At 34.4% G+C, this 15,341-nt stretch overlaps 1 protein-coding gene across 5 annotated transcripts; it reads right to left on the minus strand.

Annotated features, from left to right (window-relative positions):
* Positions 1–7,853: 7,853 nt before the first annotated feature.
* LOC114738231 (uncharacterized) lies at positions 7,854–12,484 on the minus strand. Of its 5 annotated transcripts, none has more exons than XM_028926497.1 (4): positions 11,700–12,484; positions 11,556–11,595; positions 10,013–10,917; positions 7,854–8,937 (listed from the first exon to the last, which is right to left on the minus strand). In XM_028926497.1, exons 3-4 carry the CDS (start codon positions 10,812–10,814, stop codon positions 8,153–8,155), a joined length of 1,587 nt encoding a protein of 528 aa, XP_028782330.1. In that variant the 5' UTR covers positions 10,815–10,917; positions 11,556–11,595; positions 11,700–12,484; the 3' UTR covers positions 7,854–8,152. The 5 variants fall into 5 exon arrangements, with proteins under 5 accessions (XP_028782330.1, XP_028782193.1, XP_028782257.1 ...); XM_028926360.1 differs by adding an exon at positions 11,343–11,393 and having other exon boundaries at positions 11,556–12,484; XM_028926424.1 differs by having other exon boundaries at positions 11,556–12,484.
* Positions 12,485–15,341: the final 2,857 nt, after the last annotated feature.

Genomic DNA, 15,341 nt, shown 5'->3' on the forward strand with positions numbered 1-15,341 from the left:
GAAATAATTGCTTACTGAAATCACACCAGATAATGTTCAACTAAATCTGCTCTTAATCCAGAGATGAAAATGAGGACTGAGAGTGAGAAGTGTGAGGGAGAGAATCCACATATGGTTCCAGAAGCAGGGGTCGAAAAATGTGCCAAGTAAGTCACTGCCCAAGAAGAAGAGGATTAAAAGACAATATCTGTTGAGAAGAATTACAATGAGATTTTAAGAAAAGAAAATAATTACAAAATAAATCACGAAAGTTGTTATTTTTTATTCTGAAACTTGTCATTACAGACTGTTTAGTTTGTTATTAAGATTTTTTAATAATTATTTTTCGTTGTCAGGACTTTACTGTAATTCTGCTTGTTGATTGCTAGTTGCCACCTATTTGCAATGCAATGACTAACAGTTAATAGGCTCTTTTTGGGATAAGGGTCTGTTTGTTATGAGGAAGATGGAGGAAAAGAAAGGGGAGAGAAAATTTTACTAAGTTCAATTTGAAAAATTAAAAAAAGAGTTAAAAGATTTTAATTAATTTTTACTACTTTTTTTATATTACTTATTCTCTTTGTTAAAATTTTAAAACCCCACATCTTCAATTTGTTAAATAGAGTTTTTAAAATTTTACTTTTTCTCCCCTCCCATCTATTTTCATTGTACCAAATAGTACCTAATGAAGAGCCAGGCTTCCTTTACGAAACGTCGTATCATTGTGCAGACTTCTCTAAAGTTCCTTTCGAACTGGGCTATACCCATTTAATTTCCCACCCAAATCATACAAAATCACAAGAAGCTCGGTAATATCTCACATGGAATATTTTTAAATGATCAATGCACAAATTATTCTTAAAACCCATTAAAAATTGTCATATGTTTCATTTAATTTATAACAAACTAGAGTTTCATTAGAGATCTTTTCCTTCAATATATTGAAAGTCTCGTGTTCCCCACAATTCGAGTCCGAGCGTATGACATCTTAGATTTATTAGCAGCATTGGAAAAATTGCAAGAAAATGATCCACTAGTGTATTGGCGAATGAAACACTTTGCTGAAAAGTCAAGAAATAAAAAATATTTGATATGAATGTATATTTAAACATATTAAAGAATTTAAAGGAATTTATAATTCATACCTGAATATAAGGTGTCCAACTCTCATAATGGGAAGATAAGCTTCTAATAGAAGCCCAGTGATGCCAATCTACTTCTCTATGCCAACTTACAACCCCCTCAATAATTGTGACAAGCTTATTATTTAAAGCTTGTAGACAGTTTCCATGTTCTTGCATGTAGTCGCTGGCTTGCTGAATGAATGATTTCTTCTTTCAGCATCTCAAAATAAGGCCAACTAGCCAGGTGAAAAAATCACAACAAATCAGAAATTTAGGTTGTCAAATATAAACCATCAATAAATAAAAATCAATTTAGATTTTAAATTAAGGAAAAAAGACAAAACAATAATGTATAATGAAAATAATGTTACCTCACATTAATCAAAATCACAGTCGAATATTGCATAAAAAAGCTTATCTTCATCAAAGTAGATAAACTTAAAAAGAGTGTAGGAAAAGCATCTTGAGGCTTGAGTTCTCTTAGAGCCTCACTTCTCTTCTTCATACAAAGAGGCAACGATCTCTGTACACAATGAAAGAACATTTACAAAGAAATGTCATTATATCATTATTTAAAAAAATAAAAAAAATGATAATAATAACAGCTTAAAGTAAAAACGACAGCATAGCAACTAAGAAAGATAATCCAAGAATCCACAGACAACCACAGCAAGATGATGATCATAATGCAATGGCGGGAAAGGAAACAAAACTTTTGGTCTAAACATGACCAAAAAAGTTTCCACTGGACTGAATCACCTAGATGATCTAAACAAGAAAAAGGGAGAAAAAGTTGTGATGTTGTTGGAAGAAAGCGGAGAAAAAGGAAATCCTAAGACGAGAGTTCACCACTCACCAGGTAGAAGAGAAAGAAGCACCAGTCCTCTCTGATGAGCCCAAATACTATTTTTGCGAGACAACCAAATGACAATAGGGGTGAAGAAGTTTTTGCAAATTGCAAATGGATGGACTATGTAGAGAACACAGAAGTGGGTCGCTATGATTATAATGAGAACCCGTTTATAAGTACCCAGCAGATTCTCGATGTTTTCTTATCTCTTGCTGTTTCTTTCTCACTCATGTTTCATGTCAGACATTGATAAGAAAATCGTTCAGGAATCAAGGAAAATCAGTTTGTCTTTTCTTCTTTTTTATTTCCGAGGGCTGCTGGGATATTACATAGCGTTCTTTTGTGAAGATATGCCGAAGGGGAGAGCAATAGCAGGATCATAAGAACGGTAATATTTGCATCAAAGAGGGAAGATTTTGTGAGATCATGGAAAGAGAAAAAGTTAAGAGATTAATAGTAGAAAGCAGCAGTCTGGAAATGAAACCTTTATCGTGAGTTGATTTGGCTTTTTGCACATGCTAGACGCTACTTCATTTTGTTACACGAAAACTATCATATCCTTCCTCTGGAGGGTTTTAAAGCTTATATGCAGAAGTGTGTGTATATATATGTGCGCGCGCGCTTGCTTGCTTGGAATCAGTGGTTTAGGAACCCAACCTCTTTTTACTGTCACGTCCGTATCATTCTTTCTCTCTCCTCCTCCTTTCTCTGTTGCTCTGCCTGTCTTCCTTTCTTAGCTATTATCTTCTGATCTCACTGCTTCACTCCAAGGCCATTGGAAATTTGAAATGGCGAAGGAGATGGGAGAAAGAGGGAAGCGCTTGCCTTTGCCTCTTTCTTATACTTGCGTCTGCCATCTGAATTGGATCACCAAAATGGACCACTTCTGTGTTTTTTAGTGAGAAAGAGAGAGAGAACAAAGTTGAATTCGTTTCATAGATTGCTGTGTTGTTTCCTTTTATCTATTCTAGCTTGTGGATGGTGAAGAAAGATAGATTTTGACGTTTGAATAATAAATAGATAAATAGATTCCTCTATGCTCACATGATGGTTTCCTGTCATATTTTGCATGCTTAGTGGTTTCTGCCTATAATGCCAACTTTATCACGTTTAACGTGTAGGAGTGAGCAGAAATGAATCAGCCTAGTTTGGTCTGAAGATAAAAGTTTTCTGACAGTTGTCTTAAATATTATTGCTGTTTGAAGAGGCTTTTTTTAGCTTGCTTGCTTCTCAGCAAACATTAAAATAAAGAGGCTCTCAGCAACCACACATACAATATATATTAAAATCGTTTTCTTGTTTGAGAAAGATACACATTTGATTTTTTAATTGAAAAGGCAAAAAGGAAAAGCAAATACTTCTCATATTTTTTTTCTGTTAAAAAAGAAACTTGCATATAAAAACATCAGGGAAAATCACAAAAAATCCATAAAATTATAAAATTACGAATCAGATTATTTTATATAAAAATTTGTCATTATTTGTCATTATATTGTTATCAAAACTTATACAAGTCTTATCCTGACTTAGGATTTTAAAATTTTTATAATATTTTTTAATGGGGTTGAGGAAAAGGGGAAAAAAAAAGACAAGTCTCTTTCGTGTCTCTGTTGTTGTCAAGAAAATGAATTCACTTGTCCCTTGTCATCTAATGCCCCTGTGAACGCTTATAGAGTCTTCATGTGATGTCTCAAGGAACAGTTCAGAAGGTCAAAAGGGAAAATCATAATTCTCATTCAAAATATATAAGTAATTGAGTGAATTAACTTAACCTTGCGTCCTCAAAATATATTTTCTCTTTTTTATTTGCTTGGGATTTGTCCTTCTTCAATTACACAATTCAAAAGTTTATAATATAATTTTTATTAAAATAAATGTTGCATAATTATCACTGAGTCTTTTGAGACAATTCATACTTTTCATTTACTTAGAAACATGTTCCCATTAATGTATACGTCAGAGTACTATTCTACGTTAATTAAGAAAAAATAAAATTTCGAAGCTCTCAATTTAACACTTGCACCTGAGTTTATGAATCTATAACTTCTCTTCTTTTTTTTTTTTTTTATAGTTAGGCATATTTCGATTTTCATTATCAGTCTCGCTTTGATGATAATTATAATTGGTAATTATTGAAAAGAAGGGAAAAAGATGTCCCAGCAAACATAGAAATTAAGTATACTACATAAAGATTAAATAATGATCAGAACAACAAAAGTATTACAGGTTGCTAGAGGTTAAAAACTTTAGAAATATCATGACTGATGATTGATTTTAAAAAAAATTGAGGCTTTCACCTCTAATATATGCCAACTAAATGATAGAGGCAAATGTCAAGTAAAAATGAAAAATAAAATTATGTGATGTGTAAAATGGATAGTAGTATATGACATGAACAATAAATATATGATAGATATATATCAAATATATAGAGAAATAGTTTTTAAGAAAATAGGTAAGAAAATACTATGCACACGTAATTTTTTTTGAAAAATATATTGAGAAAGCAGATATATAATATTTGTGTAGAAACCTAATTATATATAACAACATTACTGTACTGCCATGACGGGTCGTTTAGGTTTTCCGAAGTCAAACCCATGCAAAATCCCAACACATCTCTAGCAAAATCCAAAAATTTTTAATATGAGATTTCAAATAAGTCCAATATATGTATAAGCTTTGCGCAAAAAAAAAAAAAAAACTAATACTTTTCTGGCGTTCCAATGGGAATGATGAATAGGAAAATGAGTGTAACAACACTGCGTGTTTCACAAGTTTTTCTAAAAAAAAACATTTACCGCCGTCGCATGGAATATTGATGAACCTTGTCGTTTATAGGTTCTCAAAAGTACTAGAATCAAGTTATGAACTGCATGGGCTAGGTCGAACTCATGTTTTTAGTTTAGCTCAGTTCTGAATCTCACTCTCTTAATGAACCCTTATTTCTGCTTGTCTTTATTAATTATGGAGGCAGAGATATTAATATTGGGATTTGTCTCTTTCTCCTTCTCCTTTCTTCGTTGCTCTGCCTGTTTTCCTTTCTCAGCTATTATCTTCTGATCTCACTGCTGTACTCCAAGACCGTTTGAAATTTGAAATGGCAAAGGAGATGGAAGAAAGAAAGAACCGCTTGCCTTTGCCTCTTTCTTGTACTTGCGTCGGCCATCTGAAATGAATCACCAAAATGGAATCCATATATAGTGGCATCACCCATGAAAATAATCAGGACAAGCAAGTATTGCTAAAATACATTATTTTAAAAAAATTAAGATAGCCTAATATGAGAATGAATGTATGCTTGATTCAAATAAGAATGTTAAGACTAACTCTTTTTTAATATAAGAACTAGTTTATTAATTCAAGTAAATAAATGTTGATTTTTCTAAATACCCTTACTAATCATGTTCATGTATATTGGTTTGAACTATCATTTGATGAAATTTTAATATGTATAACTACTATAAGGACCTTTTTGAGAAAAAATAAATAAATATAAAAAATGGATTGGAATGAGATCTTATATTTAGAATCAAATTAAATGTCAAATTAGCTCTTACATTAAAAACAAGAGATAGTAAATAATAAGTACTTCAATAATATTATTTTTCTTGTTTTGTACTCCTCCGGTCCTTAATATAGGATCCAATTGTTGAGTTGGTTTTGTTCCTAAATATAAGACTCATTTCTTATATTTATCATTTTTCTCTAAATTAACCCTATGGGTATTCCCTCAACCATAATCAAGTAGAAGAGGGAGATAGGGTATTAAGAAAGATGATTATAGTGTTTTAGGAAAAATGTGTCACATTTCTTATAATTAACTAAGTTACCTAACTTCCTTAATCTAATCAAATTAGTTAGATGAGTCTTATATCAAGGACCGGAGGAGTAGCATTTATTGGTACTAATTTTTCATCAACAGAGCGAAGAGATCCAACTGGCGAACAATACCAGAAAAGATAGATATTTTCATCATTCTCAGTTATATAATGCTATATTACTTAATTGGAAAACACCTCTTTAAAAGGATGGAAATAGTAATTCTTCCAAACGAAACTTAAAACGATATAATGTATCATTAAAAAAAAAAAAGGACCTAACTTTTTAGAGCTGAGTCATTTAGTTTAGTTCTTTCCACAATATTAACAAGGGTTAAGGTGCAACTTTGACTTTGATCTTATTTTTCTGGTATAATTTTGCCCCTTATCTTTTAGTGGTGCAATTTTGTCCCTGATCTTATTTCTCAGGTATAGTTTTGTCCCTAATTTTTTTTCTCGAGTGTAATTTTATCTTTGATCTTTGGATGCGATTTTGACATTAAGGGGTAAAGTTGCACACACAAAAAGATTAAGGTTAAAATTGCACTACTAAAAAAATAAGGGCAAAATTGCACCTAAGAGAAAAGATTGAGGTGAAAATTAACAATTTTGCTCATGGACGTAATTTTGTTCGTGTTTTCTTAACATAGAGGATTGTCATTTACAATTTTTCGTATAATATTATATTAAATCCTCCCTTGACTACCTTATTTTAAAAACAAAATCCTCTCACGACCACTAGAGGTCGAAGGTTCGGCTGCCAAAGGTCGGAGTTCCAATCTGTTGGCCACCGAAGCTTGAGTGACAATTAATCTATTGTTTTAAACAAAAATAATAATCAGGGGTATTATTATCTTTTTATCCTTAAATTTTAATTTCATTTTGGTCTTGGGAAGAACTGAAATTTTGGAGTCTTTTGAGGGTTGATTGATATTAATTAGCTATTGAAAGGATTTCCTTTTAGATTTTAGATTTTAATATTAATATTTTAAACTCGAACTATAATACATATAACCATTACTTATAAATTTAGTAAAACTAGTTAATGAGAATAATTAAATTCGAAAGTAAGTATAAGTTTTTTTTTTTACCAATCTTTTATTCTTTAAATTACTAAAATTTAATGACATGATAAAGATGCGCACTATTACCAAATCTTCAAGATTCTTTTGTTGTAAATATTAAAGAAAAACAAAAGTCTCTAATAATCAAGCATGGTTTTAAAGCCTAAATATAGCCTTTAAAAATAATGAAAAATCAAATACTTTTTTTTTTCTTGGGACTATTGATTATTGGCGTTTGAATTGGACTTTAACGAGATGTTATTTTGAATGAATGTGCTCCTTTTCTTTGTTCAGTTTTTATCATTTGATTGAAGAATGAATGTGCTCTTTAAAAATTAAATTTTGATAAAAATTGAATTTGGTTAATCAAAATTTTTGTTTGGTAGTTTCTTCACAGAACTTATTTTGTTTGAGTATTGTTTATTTTTTTACAAATAATTTTTCTGTGTATAGAGTGTATGATATAGTTGGATTTTAGTAATTTAATAATGGTTAGAGAAATTTGATTAGATTTATACTTAGAAGAATAAGAATTTTTAATTCAAAATATTTTAAATATATCTATGTTAAATAGTGAAATAAGTAAATGTTAAATATCTATTATATTCTTATAATAATTAGTGATTAATTTTTACCTTGTACTATTACTGAATTTTAGAAGAAGACTTGTTGACTTGAAGTCTCAGTGGGCTTTGACAACGATGTTGCTTCATGGTAGATGACGATAATCATAATAAATTAGCAGCAAATACCTAAAGGTGAAAATTGTTTCATTACTAAAAGAAAAAACTATCTTAAAATCTTTAGTGAACATTGAGCCTGTTTTCATGAAAGCAAATTGAAGAGTAATATCTACCATGGACAAAGCTCTGTTTCTCAAAAACACCTAATTATAAATACCAGGTCTTTGGAAGACACAAGCCATCAGACTTCGTACAAGACTTCAATTTGCCCTCTCCAGAAAAATGAGTCGTACAAGAAGCATGTTGATATTGCAGAAGTGTGCACATATAGCTAGAACGAACAGAATGATACTTATACATAACATTGATAATTTTAAGGTACAGTTTTTTATTAAAAGGGACCATCCCTTTTAATGTGTCAACTAACTTGGCTAATTAGTTTAGCCAAGTATCTCAACATTGTGCTGCTGTCTGACACGACCTTATTCAAGAATGGAAGACATAGATCAAACCACAAACAATATCCTAGCAACCCACCAATCAACACTATACTTACATGAGATACTGAACAAGCAGCAGAAACCTTATTCACAATTTGAGGATAAACATGTTCCTAATTCCTAAAATGAATTTACACACTTGAGCCAACTGGGTCCCTCCAGATTACAGTGGCTGCATTCTTGAAATTTCCACCAAGATGTAACATCAAGTCACCACCATGAACCCTGCCTTCTGGGATATCAAAATTAATGTCTTTCTCCAAATTATCCTTGTTTCTACCTTCCTTTGGCTTCTCGGTAGCCAAGAACAGCGGAAGAGAAGATGATGACTTCATTGAGAGCGGAACCAACACTTCCTCTGGTATAAGATACTGCAGTTTTTCTGGCTCTTTCGTAGAATCGTTGTGCCCAGAAACAACAGTGACCCCCGAGGAGGAATTGTTGTTCTCAGAACCACTACGAGCGATGGAAGCAGAAGGTACAAGACCATGAAAGAGTCTTGAATTGAACAGACTTCCTTTGTTGATTTCCCTCCCCTGCATCATCAAGTTACTGTGAGCAGCACAGAGGCCACTCTTACCCCTTGCGAATTTCTCACACTTACCATCCCCCCAGACACATCTCTTTCCACCACCATGGGCCTTGCAGAAATCCGTGCTTCCCTGAGCACTCTTCCCACAACCTGCGAGCTTGCATCGCTTACCCCCGCCATGCCTAACACAACAATCAGTTCGGCCACGGGCACTCCTGGTACAGCCAGGCACAGCACACCTCTTCCCACCGCCATGGGCAACACAAAAGTTGGTGCCTCCATGGACACTCTTGGGGCATATACCACCTCCATTGAAGAGGCAGCGCTTTCCTCCTCCATGTGCCTTGCATAGTGGTGTGCTCCCCTCAGCCCCTTTGGTGCAACCTGCAGACAGTGGCAGCAACAGTAATTCATAATCATCTAATCAACTTATCTACATTATGATCCAGTAATTTCCAAACATTTAAATTGTACACAGGCCGATGGAAGAGCAGGTGGAACAGGCAATTTTGAGTCTTATGAAGAAGGATATAAGACCAAACAAAACCCTCAATAAAGTTATTGGATGGGATATTTTGATTAACAATTTATCTAAAAATTTGATTGTTGATAGAGTACAATAGCATTGTGCAACCCATGTAATCAACCCTGTTAATGGAATAAGACCTGTTGTATTTAAGTTAATGTTTAAATAGGCAAGGTCATTAAATAAAATCTGAAGTATTATGAGTTTTGGTTGAGAACCCATAGTTAACTTTTAACTCATTGTTCATTATTCTCTTGCTCTCCATTCTATTAAGTGATCTCAACGACCATGACATTTAACAATACAACCCAACAAAATCTAAAATATTTTGATATGAACAAAGAGTCAAAATAAGACTTCGATATGCAAGGCTAAAATGCACAAACTGCTACACTTTGTGCCAAATACAGCTAACTCTTCTAGCATTTAACACTTGACAATGGACCTTTGCTTCCTCCCCTTCCAGCCCAAGACTCGAGGTCGCGTAAATAACCCCAAATCATTTGTCAATTATTTTACTCACAGAAGCATGACATATAATCTACCACAAAATAAAAAGGAAAAGAAATTTGACATATTAAAAGATTATCGGTAAAAAAAAAGACTTAGAAAGAACTTTATCTCATCAATAAACTACATATTTACTAACGGGATTACTTGCACAGATTTTAAAATGTAAAAGGAATTTATGGTCCAAATTAGAATATCAACCAAATTATCTGCAGATGACCTAAGCTCTGAAACTTCGTGCATCTCAGCATTTGTTTCCTTAACGAACCATACTAGAAAATCTTCAATTGAGTGAATAAACTTAAATGAAAAACTTATATTAATGCTTGAAAAAAGAACATGTTTGTCTTCTTTATAAAAACATAAACTAGGGAGATATAGCTAAATAAGTGATAACTGATTTTTCTTAAAGAAAAATGGCACCTGCAAACGAGCAACGCTTTCCACCACCGTGTGCCTTACAGAGCGTGGTGCTTCCTTGGGAACCTTTTGTGCATCCTTGGTACTGACACCGGCGCCCACCCCCATGAGAGATGCACAACCCCGCCTTCCCCTCAGCACTTCTAGTGCACCCTTCGATCTTGCATCTCTTGCCTCCTCCATGTCTTATGCAGAGTCCTGACTTGCCTCTTGCAGCCTTGGTGCACCCGCTTGGATGTTCACATCTCCTGCCACCACCATGGGCTATGCAGTGATCTGTTTTCCCCTCAGCACTTTTAGTGCAGCCCAGATGTTGGCATCTTCTCCCTCCACCATGAGCCTTGCAATAAACCGTGCGGCTCTCAGCACCCTTATCGCAGCCTGGCTTCTGACATCGCTGTCCGCCCCCGTGTCCTATGCAAAATCCCGAAGCACCTCGAGCGCCTTTCATACATCCAAGAAAATTACATCTCTTGAAGTTGCTCATTCGATTCTCTGATAATGACGGGCCAAGTGAGCAATTTTTAGCATCAGATGGTTCTTGTGTCAGCAATAAACTTTTAGCAGTATCTGTTTTTGGAGCCAGTAGAAGTGAACCCATGTAGCTACCTGATTTCTTTGCCGAGGTGGAACCCTCATCAACAACAGGAAGCTTTGGATAGCTATTTTCAGCAGATGTTTGGCTTGAAAGACAGGACAAATTTGCTTCATTCTCAGATGAACCTGAACAGTCCAGAATACATGATGCCTCATAAGTTCCTCCAGAAAGACCAAGTTGAAGGATTGAATCACTGTCAGATTGCATGCACTGTGGAAACGCGCTGTCTCTTTCCTTCCTCTTTTTAGACCCAAGATTGAAGAATTCATTATCATATGCCCTTGGAGGCCGGCCCAGTCCCAGAACCAACCTGCATTGATCATCAGAAGAGTTGAAGAAATTCAATCCACCACTGTTTTTTCTACTGCTATAACGGGTTGTATTGGCTTTCCCAAAGCCAAACCCATTCAACGATAATGTAGTATCACCTATGTCATCTTTTATCTTGAGCTCAGCATCATGGGAATACAGTATAGTTTCCTGGCTTAGATCCATTCTATGTCATGCGCCTACACTACAATAGGTTAAATTAAAGGCGCTATAAACTTCACCATACAGAGCCATAAGATCTACAATGGTGGCAAAGAAATTCCATTGTACAACATCCACCACTCACAAAGCCCGAGGTATCTGATCTGTCCATATTTACTATAATCACGGACAAAGTTGCATGATTTTTTCAACGACGTCACTCAATGCTACCAAAATATTTTATAACAGCCATTGGAAAGAAACCTGTAGTGAGATTTTATAACGCTGATTTAAGGAGTTCCTTCTTCACGAATCCTGACCCAAAAAAAACAAAAGGAGATACATGTTCAAGAAAAGTTGAAAGCGCGTAAGGAAAAGAACATCAGCCTAGAGACAGGGACGGAAATATGAAAATGGCAGAGAAGAGGAAAGATTGTAAAATATAAGTTTAATAGTAAAGCAACCGGAGAAGCTGACCTTGACTATCTTAATCGAAGTAGGATGATCCACGCCCTCCCTGAAAAATCGAATTCAAGTCAAAAAGTGCTTTCAGAGCATAAACTAAAATGAAATCGATTTTTCAAAAACACCAGAGAATGCTAAAGTCTTTAGGACTCCGACATTTTCATCATCCCTCCATAAAATCTCCTTTCCCCGTCATCTCCAACCAAAATCCCGCCAAAGAAATGTGAAGTTGCTTCTGCATGAAAGTTGGGCTCATGAAGCAATTCAAGACTAGAGCTAGGATGGAATTCTTATCGAGATCAGAATATTCAACTCAACATTAAATGCTTAAGAGACTAAATATGATATATTGCAGAGCATTAGCCTCTTCCATGTAAGAATGCAGAGGATCTGCAGAATCAAAATTTCACACATCCCTTTCCCTTGGAAGATGAGCTTAAAAACGTAAAATTTAAATATAGGGAATTTATATGAATAAAAAGGAACAATGACGGTAATCCTTTGATAGATTGCCAATTCCCAGCATCGCACTTACAATTCAAGTAAACCAAATGATAAATAGAATCACGTCCAAGATAAGTTTTCCATACGGAGATTCTTACTAGACCGGAACGATAACAAGAACCCAAATAAGTGCAAAACTTTCCGTTCAGAATCCCAAAAATCTTCCGCTACTCCTTAAAAATATTAATTGAAGCTATCACCAATTCAACTAGCAACAAAACAGCTTCAATCCAGAGTAAATCGGTCCTCAACTCAAAAGCATCCCTGACTTTCGAAACTCCATCACGCCAATTACAGGGAATGAAAAACAGTAGCAGCAGCGGACAAAAAATAGGGGAAACCAGCAAGAGGAAGCGATATCATCGAAATTCCAATACATAACAGTAGCATAATCAAGGATACAACTAGCAAAAACACACAAGAAGATTGAATTATGCAAAATTTTGTCCAAATTGGAAGATACGCCGCAGCTATGATAAATCTAGACGAAACTTTCAGATAATTACCGAATCTAGTAAGCGCCGAAGGGTATCCGTGGGCATCCAAAGTCCGCAATGAAGAGAATAAAAAGGCTAGGCTTTCAAAGTGAAGAAGAAGAACAGGACCATGACGAGACGAGACGAGACGATGAAAATCGGACGAAAATGTAGGGAAGGGATATTTATTACGTAACAACAACTGCTCCAAATAAATGGCCAAAATGACAATAATTAGTGGGGATATTTATTTTTAAATTTAATTTTCACAATTTAAAATTTATTCTTAAGAAAATCTTAGTATATTTAGTTAAGTGCTGGTATTGATTAAAAATAATAACATACGATAAAGAAAAAACGATTTACACGTATAGGGCCTGATGCCCATTCATTTATATCCATACGCACTTTTAATTTTTTGACCTCACTAAAATAACAAATTTATGATATAAAAATACTACTAAGGAAATTAACTACTTTATATATAAAATAAAATAATAATTAATAAATGTGCTAATAAAAATCGTACAGTAATAATTCTTTTTTTTTTCTTTCCCACCAGTATTAAAATTTACTGAATATAAATACGGTATGTAGTAAAACATAATTACCTCTTCAAAACATTATGCGGCTCATGAAATACGGAAAATGACACAAGTGGGCCAATAAAAGTACAAAACAAGTTTCACATGTTTTCAGGTCAGGGCATTCATTTGTCTACACTTTTAATTGAAAATGACCAACATGAAGTTCCGAAACTAGCCCCATCTTGTGCCTCTTGGCAGGTCGAGTCAAACGAGGGTGATTTCGTCTTTTCGTGGCCTGTCGCTGTCTCGGGGAACTTGTCTTTCGAGAGAAATTAGTGGCCGACCCCGAGGCGACAGTTGAAGTGGTCCTCTCACAGCTCCGGATCTACTGCGGTGGCGACAAGCAATATTCAACTTATTGACCGTAGATTTATGGCGAAATTTAAGTCTTTGTAATAAATAAGCAAAGTCGACGGTATAAGAGTTATTTGACTGTGAAGCATTACCATATGTGATTGCCTCTCCCAAGGAAGAATCTATGCGATCCGTGAGATGATGACGTAGACTGGGCCGCTGGGGTGCGGCATCGTTTTCAGGCGTGGAGTGGTAGTATTACTTTTGTCCGTCCAATAAGGAGTCGATTTATCAGCAAATCAAAAACAGACACGTGTCCCAATAGGCATTCCGTGGTGGGCCCCTCGATGGTTTGTCTACGTGGCCTCAGGGGCCCGCATAACGGAGCAGGGGTGATGGGTCTCAAGCAATTGCGACCTTTTTTTTCCCCTTTTATTTGAGTCCCTATAATTTTAGTAAACAAAGGAGGTGGTGATTATATTTTCCTTTTAAATTTTTTTGATGCCTGAATCCTTCTTTAGCTTGAAAGCTAAAAGGAAAATTAAAAATCTAGGCACTTTCTAATTCTGTGACAATATAACAGCACAGGCAGTTTGGATGCCCTTACAATCAATTAAAAAAAAATTATTTTTATGGAAGTGGGAAAAAAAAAACTCTTGTTGCATACTTAAACGTATTACGCGCTTTTATATTTTCTTTATTTTTAACTAGTCAAATTTATGGTTGCCAAAAAATTAAATTTTCTGCAAATAAAGCCTAACTGAAACTCATTGATTAAATTTACTCTTAAAATTGATGAGGCTTATCATGTTCTCCCTGACACATCCAGACTTTTTCTACCAGCAAATAGAACTTTCAATTCGATTTGTTATCGTCATTTCATGTATGGGGAAAAAAATTGGATATGAGTAAATAACAAGAATGACAATTTTTGTTCCATTAGATAGGGTAAGCTACATAAATCTCGTAATGTTATTGTGCTTTATTAACATCTAAATTTTTAGATATATCATTGATCAAAAAGTTTCGTTTAATGACCTTATTAAACATTCTTCTTGGTTATCCTCTGCTCTCTTTTTATAAGACCCCAAACTATTTGATCTACCCTGTGTACCAGTCCTTTTAATGGCCTTCTCTGCACATGCCCAAACCACCTCAAATGATGTTTAACTGTTTTCTCTTCGATAGGCACCCTACCTATTGCTGCACTGATATTTTTATCTTGAATCTTATATTTTCTTATATGAATACACATTCATCTCAACATTATTATTTTTACTGCCCCAACTTTATGCTCTTGTTTTCCCTTTAGAGCCCAACATTTACTACCATGCAATATAGATGGTCTTATAGCAATCTCATAGAATTTTTTTTTCGTAAGTTTCTCAGGCACCTTCTTATTATAAATAACTCTGGTAGCCTTCCTCCATTTTAGCCACCCAACTTATATTCTATGAAAAACGTTTATATGCATTTCATCATCCTCGTGTATAATGAATCTTAGATATTTAAACTTTGACACTTGAAAAATGATTTGATCTTCCATCTTCACCTCTAAATCACTATTGACTTGTATCCCACTAAAATTACAATGTATATATTCTGTTTTGTTCCTACTTGAGTGAAAACCTTTCGGCTCGAAGGTCTTTTTTCATAACTTCAATATAGAGTTAATCTCTTCTCTTGATTTAGCTATGAGCACTATGTCATTCGTAAAAAGCATGCACTTAGGGATTTCTTATAGCTAGAATAAGCTCAGTTAAAATATTTATAACAATATTAAACAAATAAGGACTCAAAAAAGATCCCTAGTGTATGTCAATCTTAATAAGAAAGTCCTTTATTTCACCTTCAGATGTTCTTATACTAGTAGCTATCCCCTTGTACATATCTTGTATGGCTTTAATATATGCAACCTGCACATTTTATTTTTCCAA

Source organism: Neltuma alba, unplaced genomic scaffold, assembly GCF_004799145.2.
Source record: "Neltuma alba isolate B1F8T4 unplaced genomic scaffold, ASM479914v2 tig00000454_pilon, whole genome shotgun sequence".
Classification (NCBI taxonomy): domain Eukaryota; kingdom Viridiplantae; phylum Streptophyta; class Magnoliopsida; order Fabales; family Fabaceae; genus Neltuma; species Neltuma alba.

What these genes read in the sequence shown, in the direction of transcription:
- LOC114738231 (XM_028926301.1), bottom strand. Translation starts at nt 11,102, where the DNA reads ATGGATCTAAGCCAGGAAACTATACTGTATTCCCATGATGCTGAGCTC. An exon ending in AAAGCGTTGCTCGTTTGCAG is followed by an intron (nt 8,938 to 10,012) that starts GTGCCATTTTTC and finishes CACTGTCTGCAG; the next exon opens with GTTGCACCAAAGGGGCTGAG.